Consider the following 24,919-nt stretch of genomic DNA (forward strand, 5'->3'; position numbering starts at 1 on the left):
GGCTGGACTGTGAACTTTGAGCTATATGCCCAGTATCTATGGAAATGACATACCAACTGGAAAACCAGGCCCCTGGCAGGAAGAGCCCCAGGGCTCTCTATCGCCTAAAAGAATACCCTAATTATCTGTGTAACCCAATAGAATCATACATTCAGTTATGCTTATTGGGGTATGACCACAGGCCTATTGATAATTGCCCACTGTTAACTACCTAGGCTTAAGGCATATGATCACGGGTTAACTTTGATTGTATCTTTCTTTTTCTTTTGTTCAGACTAGTTTCAGGGAACCTTATACACTTAGGGTATATAAGCTTTTCACAAAAACTGGTCAGGGTCCTTGGCTAGGAGGAGACTCTGCCTTGGACCCACCGGTGTAATAAACTGCACTCCACTATCTGCATTGTCCTTCTGAGTGAGTTTGTTTCCCGGAACGCATGTACAACATACATACAAGTGATTCACTTTGCTGCACAGCAGGAACTAACAACATAACATTGTAAAGCAACTATACTCCAATAAAAATTTTTAAAAATAAATTCAAAAAAGTTTTAAAAAATAAGTGAGTCTTAGATCATAGTCTAGCTCTGGATTCCCCACGAATTTACAGGTATTCCTCTTTTAGGGAATTCAACCCACATGGTATTCACTGGAATGAGTAGTGGCTTCTGTCCAGCCAGGCAGATGAATATTGTACATTGTACAATACTGAATATGGTACAATACTATATAAGAGGGTATGGATTGCTTGAAATCTGCTCAGAAATCTGATCATGGCCAAAAACAACTCTCAGAAGTAAGCCAAAGATGAACCTCTTTGGGTAAAATAGCTGATCCAGGCAGCAGGACACGAAAATATGAAATAAACTTCATCAACACACAATCAAAGAATGTTCACAAAGAGGAGAGAAAAGAAAAGGTGAGAGAAGACATACCTAGTTGGTATGAATTTATAGATTCACTTAAATAGACAGCTTTTGAGAAGTTATAATATTTTGACCCTGTGTCTGGTGACTCAGTGGTAGAGAATCCGCCTGCCAGTGCAGGAGATGTGGATTTGGTTCCTGGGTTGGGAGGAGCCCCTGGAGGAGGAAATGGCAACCCACTCCTGCATTCTTGCCTGGGAAATCCCATGGACAGAGGAGCCTCGTGGGCTACAGTCCATAGGGTTGCAAAGAGTCAGACATGACTGAGCAACTAAACAACCACAACTCCTTAAGGAAACTCTTCCTATCAGTTGAGTTCAGTTCAGTCATTCAGTCGTGTCCGACTCTTTGCGACCCCATGAATCGCAGCACGCCAGGCCTCCCTGTCCATCACCAACTCCTGGAGTTCACTCAGACTCACAGCCAATGAGTCAGTGACGCCATCCAGCCATCTCATCCTCTGTTGTCCCCTTCTCCTCCTGCCCGCAATCCCTCCCAGCATCAGAATCTTTTCCAATGAGTCAACTCTTCACATGAGGTGGCCAAACTACTGGAGTTTCAGCTTTAGCATCATTCCTTCCAAAGAAATCCCAGGGCTGATCTCCTTCAGAATGGACTGGTTGGATCTCCTTGCAGTCCAAGGGACTCTCAAGAGTCTTCTCCAACACCACAGTTCAAAAGCATCAATTCTTCAGCGCTCAGCCTTCTTCACAGTCCAACTCTCATATCCATACATGACCACAGGAAAAACCATAGCCTTGACTAGACGGACCTTTGTTGGCAAAGTAATGTCTCTGCTTTTCAATATGCTATCTAGGTTGGTCACAACTTTCCTTCCAAGGAGTAAGCGTCTTTAAATTTCATGGCTGCAGTCGCCATCTGCAGTGATTTTGGAGTCCAGAAAAATAAAGTCTGACACTGTTTCCACTGTTTCCCCATCTATTTCCCATGAAGTGATGGGACCAGATGCCATGATCTTCGTTTTCTGAATGTTGAGCTCTAAGCCAACTTTTTCACTCTCCACTTTCACTTTCATCAAGAGGCTTTTGAGTTCCTCTTCACTTTCTGCCATAAAGGTGGTGTCATCTGCATATCTGATATTGATATTTCTCCTGGCAATCTTGATTCCAGCTTGTGTTTTTTCCAGTCCAGCGTTTCTCATGATGTACTCTGCATATAAGTTAAATAAGCAGGGTGACAATATACAGCCTTGACGTACTCCTTTTCCTATTTGGAACCAGTCTGTTGTTCCATGTCCAGTTCAGTAAATAAAAAATAGGTTCAAGTTCTGATTTGCCGCCTTTTCCCCTTAGAGAGCCACTAGGCTCTCAGTAGATTATTTTCCTCTTCAAATAAAAGGCTGTTAGTGATAATTATCCTTCAACCTCATCAGGTAGCTTTCATCATAAAATATTAACCAATAAATCTGTCATCCAGAACTGGTCCCTATTTGACAACTTAAGGAGCCTCTGCCTTTCCCCCCAGATATTCTTCTACCAAAGAAAGTTGGCGGGGGGGGGGGGGGGGGGGGGGCGTGGCAATCGGTGTGGCCGTGAGGGCTGCCTGAGGTACCACACCCCTGGTTCATAGCCCCACTCCCTGTCAGCTCTGTAATCCTGGGAAGCTGTTTAATCAAAGTGTTAAATCTCTTCTGCACAAGTGAGATCAGTACTGTAAGTACTGTCCTCGTTGGCTATCAGAAAAATAAGAGGAGACCATCTCCCTTCCCTCCCTCCCTCCCTCCCTCCCTCTTCCTCTCCTCTCTCAAACCTGCTGCCTAATAACCTCCATCCGTGTTCCCTAACACCTTCTACCTGGTGCATCATGTTCCCTCTAATACATGATCTGATGCCCTCTACATCCCTTGCTGTTTATTCATTTTACTTTGGGAACAGAGCTGTAGGTTAGTCAAAAAACTTAATATCTTACAGTAGGGCAGGAGTAAAGATCCAGGTGAAGTGCCAGCCCTAGGCCTCTTGCTGCTTCACCCCAGCATCGAGTCACCTCTTGGCTTCTCTCTGTTCAGTCTTGAGTGAGCCCTTCCCCCTACTACCCAGAGCTCATACCTGGGGGCAAACATGCATTGTGAGATGTGTTCTTACCATAGGCATTTTCTTCATCTCTTGCCACCTTCTGTCTTCCCATGATTAACTGAAAGAGTCCCAGACACTGTTCATTCATTCATTCATCAAATAGGTATAACTGCCTACAATGTATCTGGCCAAATCCAAAGAGCTGGTGACCCCACTCATAGTTTCTCCTCTCCCCTGAGCATTGGAATTTAGGGAACGCATTGGAGGAGCCTTATCTGATTTGGGATGATGCTATGAGAACACCTGGTGAGCTCGACTTTGTCTTCTTTGGTTCTCCAAATGCAAAAAGCAGATGGGAGATGATAACATTCCATGCCAATGAGTAAGCTTTTGGTTCAGTTCAGTTGCTCAGTTGTGTTGGACTCTTTGCAACCCCATGGACTGCAGCGTGCCAGGCCTTCCTGTCCATCACCGACTCCTGGAGCCTACTCCAACTCATGTCCATCACATCAGTGATGCCATCCAACCATCTCATCCTCTGTCGTCCCCTTTTCTTCCCACCTTCAATCTTTCCCAGCATCAGGGTCTTTTCAAATGAGTCAGTTCTTCACATCAGGTGGCCAAAGTATTGGAGTTTCAGCTTCAGCATCAGTCCTTCCAATGAATATTCAGGATTGATTTCCTTTAGGATGGACTGGCTGGATCTCCTTGCAGTCCAAGGGACACTCAAGAGATCTTCTCCAACACCATAGTTCAAAAGCATGAATTCTTTGGCACTCAGCTTTCTTTATAGTCCAACTCTCACATCCATACATGACTAGTGGAAAGCCATAGCTTTGACTAGATGGACTTTTGTTGGCAAAGTAATGTCTCTGCTTTTTAATATACTGTCTATGTTGGTCATAGCTTTTCTTGGATTACTGTGATATTGAATGGTTTGCCTTGGAAACAAACAGAGATCATTCTGTCATTTTTGAGATTGCACCTAAATACTGCATTTCAGACTCTTGTTGACTATGAGGGCTACTCCATTTCTTCTAAGGGATTCTTGCCCACAGTAGTAGATATAATGGTAATCTGAGTTAAATTCACCCATTCCAGTCCATTTTAGTTCACTGATTCCTAACATGTTGATGCTCACTCATGCCATCTCCTTTTTGACCACTTCCAATTTGCTTTGATTCATGGGCCTAACATTCCAAGTTCCTATGCAATATTGTTTTTTACAGCATCGGATTTTACTTCCACTACCAATCACATCCACAACTGGGCATTGTTTTCACTTTGGCTCCATCTCTTTATTCTTTCTGGAGTTATTTCTCTACTCTTCTCCAGTAGCATATTGGGCATCTATAGACCTGGGGATTTTATCTTTCAATGTCATATATTTTGCCTTTTCATACTGTTCCTGTGGTTCTCAAAGCAAGAATCCTGATGTGGTTTGCCATTCCCTTCTCCAGTGGATTACGTTTTGTCAGAACTCTCCACCATGACCTGTCCTTCTTGGGTGGCCCTACACTGCATGGCTCATAGTTTCATTGAGTTAGACAAGGCTGTGGTCCATGTGATCAGTTTGATTAGTTTTCTGTGATTGTGGTTTTTGTTCTGTCTGCCCTCTGAAGGATAAGGATAAGAGCTTATGGAAGCTTCCTAATGGGAGAGACTGACTTTAGGGGAAACTGGGTCTTGTTCTGATGGGCAGGGCCTTTCTTAGTACATCTTTACTGAACAAGGGAAGCAGAGTGGACAGAGTAAGGAAAAATAGTGGGAAAGTGAGAGAAAAACAGGAGTTTGTGTGGATAGATGGTAATTTCCCTCTTGTCCCTGTTTTGCTTCTTTAATCACCGCTTACCAAATCAAGATTATGCAGCTCAGCTTTATCCCATGTCTGTTGCTCAAGAGACTCCCTCTATATGTCACAGATCATACTTCTTGGTTGGAATTGACAGATTTATCCATTCACATGTTGATGGACATTTAGGTTCACACAATGTCTTTTTTAACACTCTTGACTCCATGTCCTTGCCTCACTACGTCAGGGAGTCTGAAATACCCAACCCTATGAGAATACTGTTTCCTTCGGTTCTGGTTTTGGGTCCCAACAGATTCTAGAACTGATGAGTCTGAGGGTCCCAAAGAGTCGAGCAGAGGCACTAGCTTTCGGGATATGGCATTGCAAACTGCATGTTATCACTCTGTGATGAGAATACCCATATCTTGATCTGTGACCAGGAAAAGCCATGGGTGAACTCTCTAGAACATCTGGCTTATCTTCTCATCCTCCTGTGTGAGATTCTATTCCCGAGGGCAATGCCTCATCTCCCAATCTTCACCCCTGGAAACCCGGAGCTCACAAGCTCCCTTTTGGTGTTTTCGTTCCCAAAGAGAGAGGACGTGGAAACCATTGTTGGTGTCTCTTGGCACACCTCAGGTAGCCCTCTAGATGATCTGGCTCTGGAAGACAGAGGGAGCCTGGTCAGGAGGTGCTGAGGCTTTGGCCAGAAAAACCTGGATGCTGAGGACAAGAAGGGACCCCAATGCATCACTCAAACCTCAGCTCAAGAAGCCCCAGGGACCTGAAGCAGTGAGAGGAGAGGAGGCCCGGGGGATGTCTGTCAGGGAAGGGGTCCTTGTTAGATTGTAAGGAGGGATGGGGTGTGGGTGCAGTGGGGGCAGCCCAAAGAACAGGATCCATGCTCAAGACCCATAATTCTAACATTTTTTTTGCCCGTGGCTACTCTTTGTCAGCAAGTTTATATCTCATAAGGGACATGGAGGGCATGGTGTCCGCACCAGAGTCCTCATGAGCAAGGGGCTCCCTGCAAGAGTCGGTGGAAAGTCCTGCCTCTGCTCATGGACTGGACAGGCTCTGTCCATCCCACCGTTTCCTCCTCTTTCCATTTTGTTCTATTTTATCTCATTCCTTCACACCTGTATTCACTGCACACCTTCTATGTGTTCAGCACTGCACACCTTCTATGTGTTCAGCTCTGGGCAGTGGTGTTTATAAGAGGAGATCTCAGCCTAGTTGGGGGGAGAGTCTCAGCACAGGACATAGAGGGTAAAATAAAGTAGCAATTTGTGTGGGACCCAAAATGCATGAAACAGAAGTCAGGGGCTAGGGGAGGAGAACAGCAGGAAGCTGGCCTGTATTACGGGGACCGGCGAGGTGAAAAGGCAGCTGATAGTTCTTCAGGGAGTAGGGCCCTGCTGGGGGTTCTGAGAATCTCAGACTTGAGATTCTCAGACCTACTGCAAACTTGAGATTCACCCCACCCCCCCTTTTCTGCTTCTCTGCACATCACCCTGCCCTGGCCCTGCAGGGAAGGCTGAAGGAAGACCACCCAGTTAGAACAGGTGTGAAGTCCAAGTCAGTGCCATGTGTGGATAAACCAGGGCTCCCACCCCATTTTGTGCCTGCCCCCCTTCACCCCCTGTGTATGTCCTTAAACTACCTTTATATCTCCTGCTCACTGATACACTTCTCACTGAAATTTCAAAGATATAAGTGAAAATGGAGTAGAGGGAATTCATGTTTTGTTAGAAATCAGAGCAGAGTGGTTTGTAACTCCCTTAATGAATACAACTACATGGAGAACTGAATAACAATGAAATAAAACTTTTGGATTAAGCTACAGCAGTATTTAGAGGGAACTTAATAATCTTAAGTATGTATACTCAAATATAAGAAGCCAATTAAAAAAAGAAGAGCTGAATAAAACTAAAGAACTCAAAAAAAAAAAAAGGAAATAATAAAGGAACAGAAATTAATGAACTATAAGACAGCACAAATAAGCATATCAAAATTTAAAAACTAAAGCTGAGTCTTTGGAATGAATCAGTATGATTCAATTGAAATAAAAAAAGAGTGTATAATGAAAATACTAAACATTATAAAAAGATTATAACTATATATTCAAAGGAGATTTAAAATTTTTTAAAGAACTTAATGAATAAATTTATGTCAATAAATTTGAAAATACAGATAGTAGATAATTTTAAAAAATAAACTATACAATTTTAGGTAACAAGGAAACCAATAACATTATTAATCCCATAAGAAAAAATACTTTCTCACTATTTCCCAAATTTTATCCTTTAAATATCTGACTCCTTTATGTTTTTCTAGAAATCTAGACAGACCTATTGCAAACAAGACCATTGTGCTAAGAAACATACCAGAGGAACTTCTCTGGTGGTCCAGTGGTTAGGACTTTGCCTTCTAATGCAGGGGATGTGGGTTTGATCTCTGATTGGGGAGCTAAGCCTCCACATACCTCCTGGCCAAAAGGCCAAAACATGAAACAGAAGCAATACTGTAACGAATTTAATAAAGACTTTAAAAATGGTCCACATTAAAAAAACAAAATAAAAAAAAAAGAAACATACAGGAAAATAGGCAAACATTCTCAACAATTACTTTATTTTAACAAAGCTTTGTTTTGTTTTGTTAAATTATTGCCATCATTCAAATTCTCCCCCCTTTGAGCTAAGGCACGTATTCTAAGCCTCTTTCCACATTTCACAACACAACTGAAACCTTTCCAGAAGCATTGACTTTAGACTTAAGGATCCTATTTTATGACTATCCCTTACAACTTTACCATTTACCCTAATCACCAGATTGGGCATTTTTGAAAATTAAAATTCATTCTTGGATCAAGCTGTGATCTCTGGAAACAGTCAAAAGTTTTGTTTTAGACACACTACAGGTACAACAGGACTCCTATACAGGTGTATTCTACTGGTCAGATCTGAGAGCCCCCAGTGCCTGTGGCTGGACCTTTGGTTGAAGGTGACAGCTGGTCAGATAGGACTGAGCAGAGAGGCATCCAGAAGACAAATGTCCTCATCTAATTCTCTGGCTCCCATAGATCCTCTGTTGGCCTTCTCACTGGTGGTGTCTGAGAGAGAGTCAGAGAACATTGCACCCCAGGATGTGGTACCTGGCAGGGCCAAAGGACATAAAAGGGAAGACAGTGGATCTGCAGGGGGAAATGGAACATTCTGGCACAGAGCTATCTGAATTTATAGGCAGAAGAACTTTAAGCCAGCACCTAGAAAAGGAAAGTGAAGACAAATAAGACAATTGTTTTTGAAATGGCCCTTTGGAATTATTGTTAGTTGGAGAATATTACAAATGTTATTATTTATCTCTTTGTTCATTTGTTGAATAAACAATATGCTGAAATGGATCAAAGAGTTTATAGTGAAAAGTAAGTTTCCTTCCACCCCTGATTCCCAGAAACTGAAAGTTCCCTTCCCCAGCAGCAAGTGGCCAGTATTTAAAGAAATATTTTATATATATGTATTAACATACATCTTGTACTAGTTATCTACTGCTGTGTAACAAATTACCACAAAGTTTAGTGGCTAAAAACAACAAACGTTTATTATCTCATCTCTCATGAACCGAGAACAATGCTGCTGGGGGGACTGGAAGCTTTGCTGACAGTCACACAATGTTCACAAGGGGCCTGTGTAATGTGTTTCACAGGCAGTGGTAAGGCTCAATGCAGGATGCATTTCAGCCTTGAAATTCCTTTAATTTGAGTCTTTACCATGTGTAATGAGCTAGCACTCAAACTTGGCAATTTTGTAATTTCTTAAATTAGCTGATGTCTGTTGGTGGGGAGGCAAACATGGAGAGGGTAGGGAGTGAGCTGGAAAGATGCTTTGCTAACCATAGTAAACTGAGAGAAAATAGTTAATTCTTAAACCAATTACTTATTCTTGAAAGAAAATTCATAGGTCCATCATGTTTATCTCTGAGGATACTGTTTCGGGCCTCCTCCCTAACATATCTTAGTTTTTCTCCATATTCCATCTTTAATAACTTAATTTTTCTCTCTTTTTCCTGTATCCTATTCTTGTACTCCTGAGCATACTCCATTTCCACTTTTTGGATATCTCCTTTTAATTGATCACCATAGATTTTCTTCAAGACTTCTTCCCGCCTCCTCAGTCTTTCCACTGTGTCCTTGTATATGGCATCAAAAAAGTAAGTCCCTTGGTTGTTCTGCACCATGTTCTCTATCAGCTCTACCAGCTCCTGTATCTGAGCTTCCTTCTCAGCCTGGTTTGTGTGTTTGCTGTTACTGATGGCACAGCAGCGCTCTCCACACTCCTGGAGGAGGCTTTGTAGGTTTAAATCCGCGTTGTCCAAAAAGTCGCTCAGGCTCTGGTCCTCCAGCTCCTCCTTGCGGGTGAATAAGATGATCATATAATCAATGGCTGCTTCCCCAAACAAAGCCTTGATCAACGCCACGGTTTGCTGCTCTTCCTGTGTGTAGCGGCCCAAGCTCAGAACCAAGACGATGGCATGAGGCCCAGGACAGGAGGCGAGGACACATTGGCTGATTTCCCTGCAGGTGGTGTTCAGGCTCTTTTTGGTGTCGAAGAGCCCTGGGGTGTCAACAACAAGAAGCTCTCTCCCCTTCCATTCCCGGGACGCTTTCTGACAAGTTTTGGTAACAGCTTCGGCAGCAATCCTAGAGTCGAATACTTTTTCCCCAAGGATGGTGTTTGCAGTCGCACTTTTCCCACTTCCGGTCTTCCCTACCAGCACTATCCTCAGAGCGTTGTTAGGGGTGGCAGCCATGTTAACATCAAGAGGCTCTGGGGTACCCAGACTCCACCTTAAGAAAAGGAAGGAGAGGGGAAAAGAGTGAATTTAGGCAAGTAGGAACCATTCTCAAGTCTTTTTTTAACTTCCTTTGCCTCCCTGAGCGGAGAAGGCAATGGCATCCCACTCCAGTACTCTTGTCTGGAGAATCCCAGGGATGGGGGAGCCTGGTGGGCTGGCGTCTATGGGGTCGCACAGAGTCGGACACGACTGAAGCGACTTAGCAGCAGCAGCAGCAGCCTCCCTGAAATTTGTAATATTCTATTATCCACATTGTTCGCAAAAGAAACAGAAAAATTAAACAGTTTAATTGCTGTGGATAAAACAGCAAAGTAGTTCCAGTATCCCCACAAAGGAGTGTCAGGTCTGTTGCCAAGCCCAAGCTGTTCTGCTCACCGCACAACAGGCCAATAAATCCGGATACGAGTTGTTGGGGCAAGGAATGATGACTTTAATCAGAAGGCCAGTAGACCGAGGGGATGGCAGTCTAGCGTCTCTAAAAACCCTCTCATCTCACTCAGCATTCAGGGTCCTTTTATATACAATAGAGAGGGGGAAGGGACTCTCAGTGGCCTCACCAATGGCAGAAGGAGGTTGTTAACTGATCGCTGGTTACCAGTTGCTCACGTGCTTGGGAGGAGGGGCCCACTCGGATGCCTGACCAATGGCTGAATAGACCTGTTATAGCTGGTGTCTGTCTGAATGAAGTGTGCATGGGGAGCCAGGGAGGGAAAGCCCCTTATGACTTACCATCACAGTTTCTATAATTAAAGCAGTATGATGTTGGTCCCCGAATAGAGAGAACAGCAAAGCAAAAACAGAAAATTTGGAAACAGACCAAATTAACCACATTGTATTTATTCATATTCAATTCATTTACATTATGCAACATTTATATTCAATAAGGTAGCATCTCACATCAAGAGGAAGAAAGATAGACTAATAAGCAAAATGGAGACAATCATATACAAAAAGATAAAACTGTATCCATTTCCTGATGCCTTTCAAACTCCAAATAGGGTAGAATTTCCAATGTTGAAAATTCCGTATAAATAATAGAAGAAACATGGATAAATCTTTGTAACTTAGAGGTCAGGAAAATATTTCTAAAATTTGAAATAGAGTAAGGAAAGAGACAGGCTTCCCTGGTGATTCAGTCGGTGAAGAATCTGCCAGCAATGCAAGAGACCTGGGGTTCAATCCCTGAGTCAGGAATATCCCCCGGAGAAGGAAATGGCAACCCACTTCAGTATTCTTGCCTGAGAAACCCAATGGAGAGTGGAGCCTTGTGGACTACAGTCCATGAGGTCACAAAAGAGTCAGACAACTTAGCTACTAAACCACCACAAGGAAAGAGACTCCTAAATTTGATTATATAAAAATCAAAAAGATAATGTGGGAAAATAATGCCACCATACACAAATTAAAACACAATTGTCAAACTAGGGGAAATTTTTTCCTGGTTATATAAAAGAGGGGTCATTTCACTTTTATACAAAGAATAGCTGTACAGATGGCCAATAAGCACATGAAAAGATGCTCAGTATCACTAACTATTCAAGAAATGCAAATGAAAACTATAATGATATATTACCTCACAGTGATGATTTGATGGCCATGATCAAAAAATCTACAATAAATGCTGGAGAGAGTGTGGAGAAAAGGGAACCCTCCTACACTGTTTGTGGGAACGTGAATTGGTAGAGCCTCTATGGAGGATACTCTGGAAGATCCTCAAAAAATTAAAAATAGAGTTGCCATATGATCCAACAATCCCACTCCTGGGCATATATCCAGACAAAATTCTAATTTGAAAAGATGCATGCACCTCTATGTTCATAGCTGCTGCTGCTGCTAAGTCGCTTCAGTCGTGTCTGACTCTGTGTGACCCCATGTGCTGGGAGCGAGCTCTGCCCATGGCAAAGGTCATGAGGAAGGAGGCTTGGCATACGCAAAGGCGGGATTGAGCCTCAGGAGTTCCCCTGGAAATTCTCGAGCATCTACCCCCAAAACCAGAGTCTGCCTACTTTCTGCTTTGTGCTTTCACCTACATCTCAGACTTTACGGGGGGCTGTCCCCCACTACCTCTCTCTGAAAAAAGAGTTAGCTTACAGCTCCAGTTAATAATTCCTGGGTGTGACAGTGTTTCAACCTACTCCTTTGGAAATCCTCTAGCCTGTCTGAATAGGTTTTTCCGGCCACATGTGATTGCTCAGAGCCTCCCAACTGTGAGAGGCATGAGATGTTCTAAACTGTCTAAATACAGATTCCTTTGAGCAGTCAAAAGATTGATTAGAAATTGTATTGGTGAAGGGATTTTCACTTGTTGGGCCAATGTTTGCTGCTAAGTCTCCATATCCCTTACCTGCTGTGTCCCTGGCAGTGTATTGATTAATATAATTGGTGTAAGTAGTAGCTTTAATGTTTGTAACCTGGGACCCTTGAATTAATTCTTTTTCTTGTTATAGCCCACCACACCTTTGCTCTGTAGGAATGCAACTTTATCTAATGCTTTTGGAGGGTGGCGCTTGACTTACCACCTTTAGAGAAAAATAAGTTTTCTGAAGAAAGGGTCTTAAAATGTTAACAGGCCTCCAGGCAAGAAGATGATGCAAATCACCTAAGCTTTTGCATATGATAAGTTTGCAGGAAGAAAGCCTGGCTTACTGCATGACCCTACCCCTTCCCCCATTATCCTCTATGCATAACTTAAGGTATAAAAACTACTTTGGAAAATAAAGTGTGGGCCTTGTTCACCGAAATTTGGTCTCCCCATGTCGTTCTTTCTTTTACCTTCTATTCAGCCTCTTTTCTTAACTGAATTTTCCTACTGAGCTATCCTTATTTCACCACTCTTTATATCCTTAATTAACGTTTAATTAAGCAGTTGTTTCCTGATCCTCGCCGACGCCGTCCCCGCTTCGAATTCCCTGGATCCACCGGGGCTGGACCCCAGCACCCATGGACAGCAGTCCACCAGGCTCCTCTGTCCCTGGCATTCTCCAGGCAAGAATACCAGAGTGGGTTGCCATTTCCTTCTCCAATGTGTGCATGCATGCTAAGTCGCTTCAGTCGTGTCCAACTCTGTGCGACCCTATGGACAGCAGCCCACCAGGCTCCTCTGTCCACAGGATTCTCTAGGCAAGAATACTGGAGTGGGTTGCCGTTTCCTTCTCCTCTGTGTACATCAGTTCAGTTCAGTTCAGTTCAGTCGCTCAGTCGTGTCCAACTCTTCGCGACCCCATGAATTGCAGCATGCCAGGCCTCCCTGTCCATCACCAACTCCCAGAGTTCACTCAAACTAACGTCCATTGAGTCGGTGATGCCATCCAGCCAGCTCATCCTCTGTCGTCCCCTTCTCCTCCTGCCCCCAATCCCTCCCAGCATCAGAGTCTTTTCCAATGAGTCAACTCTTTGCATGAGGTGGCCAAAGTATTGGAGTTTCAGCTTTATAGCAGTTCTGTTATAATTGCCAAGACACAGAAACAAACTAAATGTCCATTGACAGATGAATGCATAAAGAAGATGCTGTTCATATATACAATGGGATATTACTCAGCCGTAAAAGAGAATGAAATAATGCCATTTGCAACTACATGTATGAACTGAGGTGTTGTCATATTGAGGGAAGTTAGAGAAAAACAAATATTACATGATATCATTTGTATGTGGAATCAAAAATAAATCAAGTAAACTTACTTACAAAACAGAAACAGACTAACTGACACAGAAAATAAACTTATGACTACCAAAGGGGAAAATCAGGAAAGAGGGATAAATTAGGTGTATGGGGTTTATGGATACATAGTAGCTGTTCAGTCCTTCAGTCCTGTCAGATTCTTTCTGGCCCTAGGGCCTGCAGCATGCCAGGCTTCCCTGTCCTTCACCATCTCCCAAAGCTTGCTCAAACTCATGTCCATTGAGTCCGTGATGTCATTCAGCTATCTCGACCTCTGTTGTCCCCTTCTCCTCTTGCCTTCTATCTTTTCCAGCATCAGGGTCTTTTCCAATGAGTCAGCTCTTCCATCAGGTGGCCAAAGTATTGGAGCTTCAGCTTCAGCATCAGTCCTTCCAGTGAATATTCAGGGTTGATTTCCTTCGGGATTGACTGGTTTGACTTCCTTGCAGTCCAAGGGACTCTCAAGACTTTTCTCCAACACCACAGTTCAAAAGCATCAATTCTTTGGTGCTCACCCTTCTTTATGGTCCAATTCTCACATCCATACATGATTACTGGAAAAATCATAGCTTTGACTATACAGACCTTTGTCAGCAAAGTAATATCTCTGCTTTTTAATATGCTATCTAGGTTGCTCATAGCTCTTCTTCCAAGGAGCAAGCATCTTTTAATTTCATGACTGCAGTCACCATCTGCAGTGATTTTGGAGCCCAAGAAAATAATGTCTGTCACTGTTTCCATTGTTTCCCCATCTATTTGCCATGAAGTGATGGGACTAGATGCCATTATCTTCATTTTTTGAATGTTGAGTTTTAATCCAGCTTTTTCACTGTCCTCTTTCACCTTCATCAAGAGGCTCTAGAGTTCCTCTTCACTTTCTGCCATAAGGGTGGTGTCATCTGCATATCTGTTATTGATATTTCTCCCAGCAATCTTGATTCCAGCTTGTGCTTCACCCAGCCCGGCGTTTTGCTTGATGTACTCTGCATATAAGTTAAATAAGCAGGGTGACAATATTAGCCTTGACATACTCCTTTCTCAATTTTGAACCGGTCTGTTTACATGTCCGGGTCTAACTGTTGCTTCTTGACCTGCATACAGGTTTCTAAGGAGGTAGGTAAGCTAGTCTGGTATTCCCATCTCTTGAAGAATTTTCCACAGTTTGTTGTGATCCACACCATCAAAAGCTTTAGCATAGTCAATGAAGCAGAAGTAGATGTTTTTCTGGAATCCTCTTGCTTTTTCTTTGATCCAATGGATATTGGCAATTTGATCTCTGGTTCCTCTGCCTTTTCTGAATTCAGCTTGTACATCTGGACGTTTTTGGTTGATGTACTGATGAAGCCTTGCTTGGAGAATTTAGAGCATTACCTTGCTAGCATGTGAAATGCATGCAACTGTGTAGAAGTTTGAACATTCTTTGCCATTACCCTTATTTGGTATTGGAATGAAAGCTGACCTTTTGTTATATATAGTGGTATGTTATATATACATATAAATTACATATACATACCACTATATATAACATAACATAAGCAACAAGAATTTACTGTATAGTGGAAAGGAACTATATTCAATATCTTGTATTAACCTATAATGGAAAAAAATCAAAATATATATATACACACATTATATATATTATATATATATATATATATATATATATATGGGCTTCACCAGTGACTTAGCAGTAAAGAATCTGCCTGCAATGCAGGAGACACAGGAGATGCAGGTTTGATCCCTGGGTTAGGAAGATCACCTTGAGGAAGGCATGGCGACCCACTCCAGTATTCTTGCCTGGAGAATTCCATGGACAGAGGAGACGGGAAGGTCACAGTTCATGGGGTCGCAGAGAGTTGGATATGACTGAAGCGACTGAGCATGCATACACACATGGACACATGTATGTATAAAACTGAATGGCTTGGCTATAATTATAATAAATCAACTATATTTCAATAAAAATATTTTAGCAAACAAACAATATCTAAAAGTAGAGAAAGAAAAGACCAACAACCTGATAGAAAGTGGAGTAAGAGATAAGAATAAACAGTCCAAATAAAAATGTAAATATCCTTTGAATATGTAAAAAGACATCAACATCCACTCGTAATAGAGAAAAACATATCAAAACATAGAAAAACTAAAGTTAATTATTCAATATTGCACTAGGATACTATTTCTCACCTACAGGTTTGAAAAAACCCAGAAATTAGTTGGCATAATCTGTTGATAAAAGGTATAGGGGAGGGACTCCCTGATGGCCCAGTGCTTAAGAATCCACCTTGCAATGCAGGGGATGTGAGTTCAATCCCTGGTCAGGGAACTAAGATACTACATGCCACGGAGCAACTAATCCCTCCACAACTGGAGAGTCCGTGTATCACAGTGAAAGATCCCACACGACGCAAAGACGATCCCGCATGCTGCAGCTAAGATGCAATGCAGCCAAATAGATAAATACATGTTTTTTAATAAATAAAAGATGTAGGGGAAACAGATCTTCTCCTGCATGGCTGTTGGGAATAAAAGAACAGTCTAAAACAACTGGAGGAAAGTTAGCAAGGTCTTGTATATGTGTATTTACATACACATTTACCCTTTTATTATCAATCTCAATTTTAGGATTTATTCCAAAGGTACCCAATAAGAATATGGAAGAAAATTATGCAGAAAGCTCTGTGTGTGTGTATGCACACGTGTGTACTCAGTCATGTTCAACTCTTTGTGACCCTATGGACTGTAGCCTTCCAGGCTCCTCTGTCCTTGGGATTTTCCCAGCAAGAATACTGGAGTGGGTTGCCATTTCCAAGGGATCTTCATGACCCAGGGATTGAACCCACGTCTCCTATCTTCTCCTGCATTGGCAGGCAAATTCTTTACCATTGGGCCACCTGGGAAGCCCACAGAAGTCTGTTAACTGTGCCACTATTTGAATCTCAGAACACCAAAAACCTATCAAATGCCCATCATTAGGGTAGGGACCCAGTTGAATTAACTAAGGTATATTCACACAGTGAAGTACCGGTCAGCTGTAGAAAAAATGAGGTATATCTTTATATCCTAGTATGGAGACATCTCCAGGATATAGCATTAAGAAGAAAAAGTAAAGAAGAAAATAATGTACAGTTTACTAGCATTTCTCTAACCAGGAGGAATATGATCTACATATATAAAATGTGTAATACATATATTTTTCATTCATCAGTAAAAACAATGGCTGAATAATCTGAAAGCTAAACAAACAAAAAAGTTACTTATATGGCTATGGGACAAAGAGGAGGGAGAGGACAGGGACAGAAACTGGGAATCAGACTTGTTTGGATATACTTATATTTCATTGATTTGATCTTAAAATCATATAAATAGTTACATAATCATACAGCAAAAATTATATTTAAAATCCTAGTAAAAATCAAAAGCAAATGTAACAAACAGTCCTAATTGTATTCTGTGTGATGAATGAACCATACAAAAAATTGTTCCAAGAGACTTGATAACGCAGTCATTTCTCTGTCCATCTCCAGAGGGATGTACTTTAAGTCCCCCGAAAACTTGCCCCAAAATATCTGCAAAGAATTTTCAAGAATCTTATTCTTCATTGTGTGTATGTGTATGTGTGTGTGTTTGTATAGTTTTGAGGTCCATTGGAAAGACATCAAAACAATGATAAGCCCATTAGAAATGAGTGCCAGACTGCAGTCTTCAAATACCCTTAGTGCCAGACTGCAGTCTTCAAATACCCTTAGTGCCAGACTGCAGTCTTCAAATGCCCATTTCCTGCCAAAAAATTAGTTGATTTACACATACTGCAATATGAGCTTCCCTGGTGGCTTAACAGTAAAGAATCTGCCTACAATGCTGGAGACCCTGGTTTGATCCCTGGGTCAGGAAGATCCCCTGGAGAAATCAGCAACCCACTCCAGTATTCTTGCCTGGGAAATCCCTGGCAGGCTATGGTCCATGGGGTCGTAAAGAGTTAGACACAACTTAGTGACTAAACAACAGCTGTCAGATCAGATCAGTCGCTCAATTGTGTCCGACTCTTTGCAACCCCATGAATCGCAGCATGCCAGGCCTCCCTGTCCATCACCAACTCCTCGAGTTCAATGAGACTCACATCCATTGAGTCAGCGATGCCATCCAGCCATCTCATCCTCTGTCGTCCCCTTCTCCTGCCCCCAATCCCTCCCAGCATCAGAGTCTTTTGCAATGAGTCAACTCTTCGCATGAGGTGGCCAAAGTACTGGAGTTTCAGCTTTAGCATCATTCCCTCCAAAGAAATCCCAGGGCTGATCTCCTTCAGAATGGACTGGTTGGATCTCCTTGCAGTCCAAGGGACTCTCAAGAGTCTTCTCCAACACCACAGTTCAAAAGCATCAATTCTTCGGCTCTCAGCCTTCTTCACAGTCCAACTCTCACATGCATACATGACCACAGGAAAAACCATAGCCTTGACAAGACAAACCTTTGTTGGCAAAGTAATCTCTCTGCTTTTGAATATGCTATCTAGGTTGGTCATAACTTTCCTTCCAAGGAGTAAGCGTCTTTTAATTTCATGGCTGCAATCACCATCTGTAGTGATTTTGGAGCCCAGAAAAATAAAGTCTGACACTGTTTCCACTGTTTCCCCATCTATTTCCCATGAAGTGGTGGGACTGGATGCCAGTGCAATATAAAATAACAATTAAATTAAAAAAAAAAAAAGATTTAGACTGAGTGGCTTCTAAATAGCCTTCCAAATCTAAAGACCTTGGGGACACATTTCCTACTAAAAGAAATGTCTGGGTTATCAAGTGTACTCAATGTCTATCCCGACAACAACTGGATGGAAGGTGCAATATTCAGCAAAAGGTTGTCTTGTTAAAATGAGACGCATGGACAATGTGTTAACAGACATTCTTGGTCCCCTCCCTACTGCCACCTCCTCTGCTCTGGCAGCATCCTCCTGACTTGTTTGCACAGCATCAGGTCCTTCTCAGGCCAGAATCCACACCCTCCCCATACTCCCCTACCCTACTGTCCCTGCAGCTCTGTCTCCCTGGGATCTGTTCTCAACCAAGCTCACCTGATTTAAGGACTTGATGAGCTGTCTGGTTTCCTCCAGAGAAGCTGTTTGAGCCCCTGCGTTTGCTCTAACTGCTGCATCTCTGAGACCTCGGAGCCAAGAAGCAGATTGGGTGGGGCCAGTGAAAAAAGTGTTTTGTTTTTAAAAAGACAGAAGTGTTGCCCCATAATTTGATGGGTGGTTCAGTTTTGCCTGGTGGTTCAGACGGTGAAGCGTCTGCCTACAATGCAGGAGACCCAAGTTCGATTCCTGCGTCAGAAAGCTCCTCTGGAGAAGGAAATGGCAACCCACTCCAGTACTCTTGCCTGGAAAATCCCATGGATGGAGGAGCATGGTAGGCTACAGTCCATGGGGTCGCAAAGGGTCGGATACCTTTGAAGTGAGTGACTTCACTTCAGTTTTGCCAAGTTGCAAGCTTATTCTCCATGTGCCTGCTATGACACCAGAATTTTCAAAATTTTACTTGTTGTTTGGGGTTATTAAAGTGAAGTGAAAGTGAAAGTCACTCAGTCATGTCTGATTCTGTGACCCCATGGTCTATACAGCCCATGGAATTCTCCAGGCCAGAATACTGGGGTGGGTACCCTTTTCCCCTTCTCCAGGGGATCTTCCAAACCCAGGGATCGAACCGGGGTCTCTTGCATTGCAGGCAGATTCTTTACCAATTGATCTATCAGGGAAGCCCATGGAATGGTATCAACTCTAATATTTAAGCCTCACCCAATGAGAAAAAATCCCCAGACTCCCACTGGCAGGAACCAGTTCGCACCAATGAACCTGGTGTGCTTACTCACACAGGTTCTCAGATGTAGGTGGTTATAGTTATAAACCTCCAGCAGTGGAACAGAGAGCAGTGGTACTAAAAGGGAGACTACATCAAAGGGAGCGTTCGTAGGGCCCTTGGCTCCAGGAGTCTGGCATGAGGAATCACTGTTAGTCCAGGCTCACTCCTCCCAGTGTTCCTGAGTCCCAGGGGTCATCAGAGCCATGGATGGTTACAGACAGTTACAGATATAAGCTTTATTTGCCACTTGGCTCCAATAGCTAAGAAATCAAGAAGCAAGGAAATGGGTTTTTCTCCCACAGTTTTCTATTTCTTTCAGGAAATCCACAGTTCCCTTCCTTATTTGCCTACCTAGGTTTCTAGCCCCACACGTCAAAAATCCACAGTGTTTGCTTAGCTATCCCCTGAATTCTTAGCCATTCCGTGATCCTAATGGTGGAAGAGGTTGATTAGGAGAACAGGAATTGAGGAAAGAATGTGGAGGCTGCCATAACCATCAGACAGCATCCCATAACTTGCCTTCTTTCTGGGGTTTGTCATTTGGTTTGCACAATTTCTGCTATTATTTTCATTTCTTTCTTTTGCTTTCAATTTGACAACTTTTGTTGCTTTGTTTCAATCCTTCCCTAAAGAGAATGTTCTTCAGTGCTTTCTTAGTAAAGACAGATGCTAAAAGTAAAACTTTAACAAGTAGTAAAGGAACAACTGGGCTTCCCTGATAGCTCAGTTGGTAAAGAATCCACCTGCAATGCAGGAGACTCTGGTTCAATTCCTGGGTCGGGAAGATCCCCTGGAGAAGGGAAAGGCTATCCACTCCAGTGTTCTTGCATAGAGAATTCCATGGACAGTCCATGGGGTTGCAAAGAGTCAGACACGACTGAGCCACTTTCACTTTCAAAGGAACAACTGCAATGTAGACCACAGTATATCACAGCACAGACTTCTTTCTGTTTCTTGTAAACCCCTATATTTTCAAGAAATGGGCAACTGGGTGATTTATTGTAAATTCACTTGTGCAGAGAAAAATACACATCCTGCCTCAGAAACTACACTCTCTTATTTGACACTTGAAGGTCACAGCACACCTTCGTCACCACGAGGTCATAGCACAGGCTAGACAGCCTAGGTTACAGGCCTGGGTCCCCCTGGTTATACCTGCTGAAGTGTTCACAAGGGATAAGAGGAGAAAGGCTGGGCCAGGGAGAAATCTCATCATGGAAATTGCACTGAACTGTCCTTAGAATCCTTTTCAGACCCCTCCTCAGGCAGACCTGGCCTGAGGATGAAGTAAAAGGGTTTTCCTGGGAGTCTCCAAACCCACATCAGGACTCATTCAAAGCAGGCCCAGCAGGCAGCACTTCTGAGTTCCACATGAATGAAATGAAATAAACTCTGTGGTAAACTGGAATAGTGTGTGGATATTTCCATCTTTCAAGATCCTAACAATGAAGTTCTCAAAGCCTAAGATAAATAATAAATAAATAAATGAGATGGATAATAAATAGTTGAGCAGCCTCGTGGCTTTTGACTGTTGTTTATCATGGAAAAAAAAAAAAAAACCACCTCTAGAATGGTACGTAAGTGACATTAACCTTTGAGAGGTCACAGATGACTATTTGGAAATGAAAAGTGACACTAGCATTTCTCTTATCCTCTGCAAGTATAACATATTTGTGTTTAGTGGAGAGTCAAAGATTCCCAATAAAATAGCAATCTGGAAGACAGTGCCACCTGGGTCCCCATTAGCTTTATTTCATTCAACTACAATGAAGGACAGCAAGAAGGGGAATTTAAGCTGTCCAAAGCCCAGGCACACTGCAGGAAGGAAGAGGAGGGGAGCTAGCAACATGGCCAATGTTTAATTTCAGCTACTGACAGGGTCTCCTCCAAAACATTGAAAGGAGCCCTGCAAACTTACACTGATGAACATCCATAACTGACAAACATTATTTAAAGAAAAAAATTAAAAAGTCTCTAAACATTGTCCTATGTTCACATAACAAATGAAGAAACATTTATTCAGAAAAAAAATATACTGACTCTTAGAAAGAACAGTGAGCATCTGCATCATACTTGAACCATGAGCTACTTCCTCCCTCCCCAGCCCAGCCTCAGTTTGACAGAAACTCCATTCTTGGCAGGGGTGGCCAAGAAGTTGAGGCTCCCTCTCCCCACAGTTAATCATCGAGAGTATAGTATCTTACCAATAGGGGTAGCATTTCTGATCTGCAGAGACTAAATGTCTGATAAGTAAGATTAGGCAATAGTTTCTAATGGTGGTGGTGGTTTAGTCACTAAGTTGTGTCCCACTCTAATATATGACACCAAAAGCACCAAGGAAAAACAGATAATTTATATTTAATCAAAATTTAAAACTTTCCCATCAAAGAGCACTATTCAAAAAGTGAAAAGACAACCTGCAGAATGAGAGAAAATATTTGCCAACCATATATCTGGTAAAGATCTAATATCCAGAATATATAATGAACTCTTGTGCTGTGCTTAGTTGCTCAGTCGTGTCTGACTCTTTGCGACCACATAGACTGCAGCCCACAAAGCTCCTCTATCTGTGGGGATTCGCCAGGCAAAAATACTGGAGAGGGCTGCCATGCCCTCCTCCAGGAGATCTTTCCAGTCCAGGGATCAAACCCAGGTTTCCTGTATTGCAAGCAGATTCTTCACCGACTGAGCAGCCAAGGAAGCTGTAACTCTAAAAACTCCACAATAAAAAGACAAATTGCTTAATTTTTAAATGAGCAAAAGATTTGAATAAGAATTTCTTCAAAAAAGATACACAAATGACCAATAAACATAAGAAAAGAAGATAAACATCATCAGTCATTCAGTTCAGTTCAGTTCAGTTCAGTTCAGTCGCTCAGTCATGTCTGACTCTTTGCAACCCCATGAATCGCAGCATGCCAGGCCTCCCTGTCCATCACCAACTCCCGGAGGTCACTCAGACTCATGTCCATCGAGTCAGTGATGCCATCCAGCCATCTCATCCTCTGTCGTCCCCTTCACCTCCTGCCCCCAATCCCTCCCAGCATCAGAGTCTTTTGCAATGAGTCAACTCTTCGTGTGAGGTGGTCAAAGTACTGCAGTTTCAGCTTTAGCATCATTCCCTCCAAAGAAACCCCAAGGCTGATCTCCTTCAGAATGGACTGGTTGGATCTCCTTGCAGTCCAAGGGACTCTCAAGAGTCTTCTCCAACACCACAGTTCAAAAGCATCAATTCTTCGGCACTCAGCCTTCTTCACAGTCCAACTCTGACATCCATACATGAGTACAGGAAAAACCATAGCCTTGACTAGATGAACCTTTGTTGGCAAAGTAATGTCTCTGCTTTTGAATATGCTATCTAGGTTGGTCATAACTTTCCTTCCAAGGAGTAAGCGTCTTTTAATTTCATGGCTGCAATCACCATCTGCAGTGATTTTGGAGCCCAGAAAAATAAAGTCTGACACTGTTTCCACTGTTTCCCCATCTATTTCCCATGAAGTGATGGGACGGGATGCCATGATCTTCGTTTTCTGAATGTTGAGCTTTAAGCCAACTTTCTCACTCTCCACTATCACTTTCATCAAGAGGCTTTTAGTTCCTCTTTACTTTCTGCAATAAGGGTGGTGTCATCTGCATATCTGAGGTTATTGATATTTCTTCCGGCAATTTTGATTCCAGCTTGTGCTTCTTCCAGTCCAGGGTTTCTCATGATGTACTCTGCATTTAAGTTAAATAAGCAGGGTGACTATATACAGCCTTGGCATACTCTTTTTCCTATTTGGAACCAGTCTGTTGTTCCATGTCCAGTTCTAACTGTTGCTTCCTGACCCGCATACAGTTTTCTCAAGAGGTGGGTCAGGTGGTCTGGTATTCCAATCTCTTTCAGAAGTTTCCACAGTTTATTGTGATCCACACAGTCAAAGGCTTTGGCATAGTCAATCAAGCAGAAATAGATGTTTTTCTGGAACTCTCTTGCTTTTTCCATGATCCAGCAGATGTTGGCAATTTGATGCCTGGTTCCTCTGCCTTTTCTAAAACCAGCTTGAGCATCAGGAAGTTCACAGTTCATGTATTGCTGAAGCCTTGCTTGGAGAATTTTGATCATTACTTTACTATCGTGTGAGATGAGTGCAATTGTGCAGTAGTTTGCGCATTCTTTGGCATTGCCTTTCTTTGGGATTGGAATGAAAACTGACCTTTTCCAGTCCTGTGGCCACTGCTGAGTTTTCCAAATTTGTTGGCATATTCAGTGCAGCACTTTCACAGCATCATCTTTCAGGATTTGAAATAGCTCAACTGCAATTCCATCACCTCCACTAGCTTTGTTCATAGTGATGCTTTCTAATCAGTCATCAGGGAAATAAAAATCTACATCAAATAAGATACCACTTCATACTCACTGGGACGGTTATAATCTTTCAAAAAGAAAAAATAACAAATAATGATAAGTATGTGGATAAATTTAATCTTTATATCCTGTTGAGGAGGATATAACATGACACAGCTGCTGCGGAAAACACTTTGGTGTTTCCTTAAAAATTTAAAACATAGATTACCTCATGATGTAGTGATTCCACTCCCTAAGTGTCCATCCAAGAGGAGTGCCAAGACGTGTTCATACCAAAAATTCTACATGAATGGTTAAGCAGCATTATTCATAATAGTCCAAAACAAGTGGAAGAAACCCAAATGCACATCAACAGATGAATAGATATATGCATACAATGGAGTACTGTTTAACCATAAAAAGAAATGGAGTCTGGCTACATGCTACAATGTGAATGAACCTTGACAGCACTATACTAAGTGAAGGAAACCAGGAAAAAGATACATAAAGATATGATTAATTTATATGAATGTCCAAAAATGACAATGAGCTCATAAGAGTGTCCTTAGGAAGGTTTTAGCTTTAGTTTCTTCTACTCTATTAACATTTATATTCAGCTTCACTTTTTAAGCCTTTCTTCTCCCTTATGGCTTGAATTTTTTCCCCTCGAAAAGAGACTGAAGCCCTAACCCTACAAATGTGACTTGCCTGGAAATAAGGTCTCTGTAGATTTGATTGTTAAGGCAAAGCTGCTGAGATGAACCTTGATCCATACAATTGGTATCCTTATTAGAAGGGAGATATTGGACACAGACACATGCATTGGGAAGACAGTCATATGAAGGCAGAAGCAGAGGTTGAAGTAAGGCTCCCTGAGGCCGCTAGAAGCTAGAAGAGGCAAGGAAGTTTGTCACCATGCGCCGTGAATGACACCGGGATTCTTGACCTCTGGAGGAGAGGAATTCGATCCAGGGCCAGTGACGAGGCTTGGTCACTCAGAACATTTGTGTGATAAAATTTTATTAAAGTATAAAGGAGTTAGAGAGAGCTTCTGACATAGACATCAGAAGGGGGCAGAAAGAGTGCCCCCTTGCTAGTTTATAGTAAGGGGTTATATACCTATTAGCAAGATGCTAATTAAAGAAAGGAAATGCCTCAAAACTGAGAGAGTTGCACCAGGCCCCTCATCCATAACAAGCATTTTGAGATAGCATTGGCACCAGGTGAGTCATCCCAGGCCATGCAACAACTGACATGAATCTTGAAGAAAGGCAGATTCTAAGGTAAATACACAGTTCATTAACACAGCTTAAGAAAAACATTTCCAAAAGAAAAATGCATTGGTTAGCTCAAGGTTTGAGGAAAGTTAGGGGGAACCAGGTGTCATCAGGGCAACATAGAATTTTAAAAGAAAACTCCTTTTAATTATGTTAAAATTAAAAGTCCATTTAATTAATAGAAAAGGAATAAAAATCTGA

The 24,919-nt window shown here is 42.3% G+C and overlaps 1 protein-coding gene across 1 annotated transcript in view; it reads right to left on the reverse strand.

Moving 5' to 3' along the window:
• Positions 1-8,665: 8,665 nt before the first annotated feature.
• LOC129658759 (GTPase IMAP family member 7-like) overlaps positions 8,666-24,919 on the reverse strand; it is a 30,447-nt gene continuing 14,193 nt past the window's right edge. Inside the window, exon 2 of the mRNA XM_055589598.1 lies at positions 8,666-9,596. Within this exon, the coding sequence (XP_055445573.1) occupies positions 8,666-9,559 (894 nt within the window). The 5' untranslated portion in view covers positions 9,560-9,596. The remainder of the gene's footprint in view (positions 9,597-24,919) is intronic.

This window comes from Bubalus kerabau, chromosome 8 (assembly GCF_029407905.1).
Source record: "Bubalus kerabau isolate K-KA32 ecotype Philippines breed swamp buffalo chromosome 8, PCC_UOA_SB_1v2, whole genome shotgun sequence".
Classification (NCBI taxonomy): domain Eukaryota; kingdom Metazoa; phylum Chordata; class Mammalia; order Artiodactyla; family Bovidae; genus Bubalus; species Bubalus kerabau.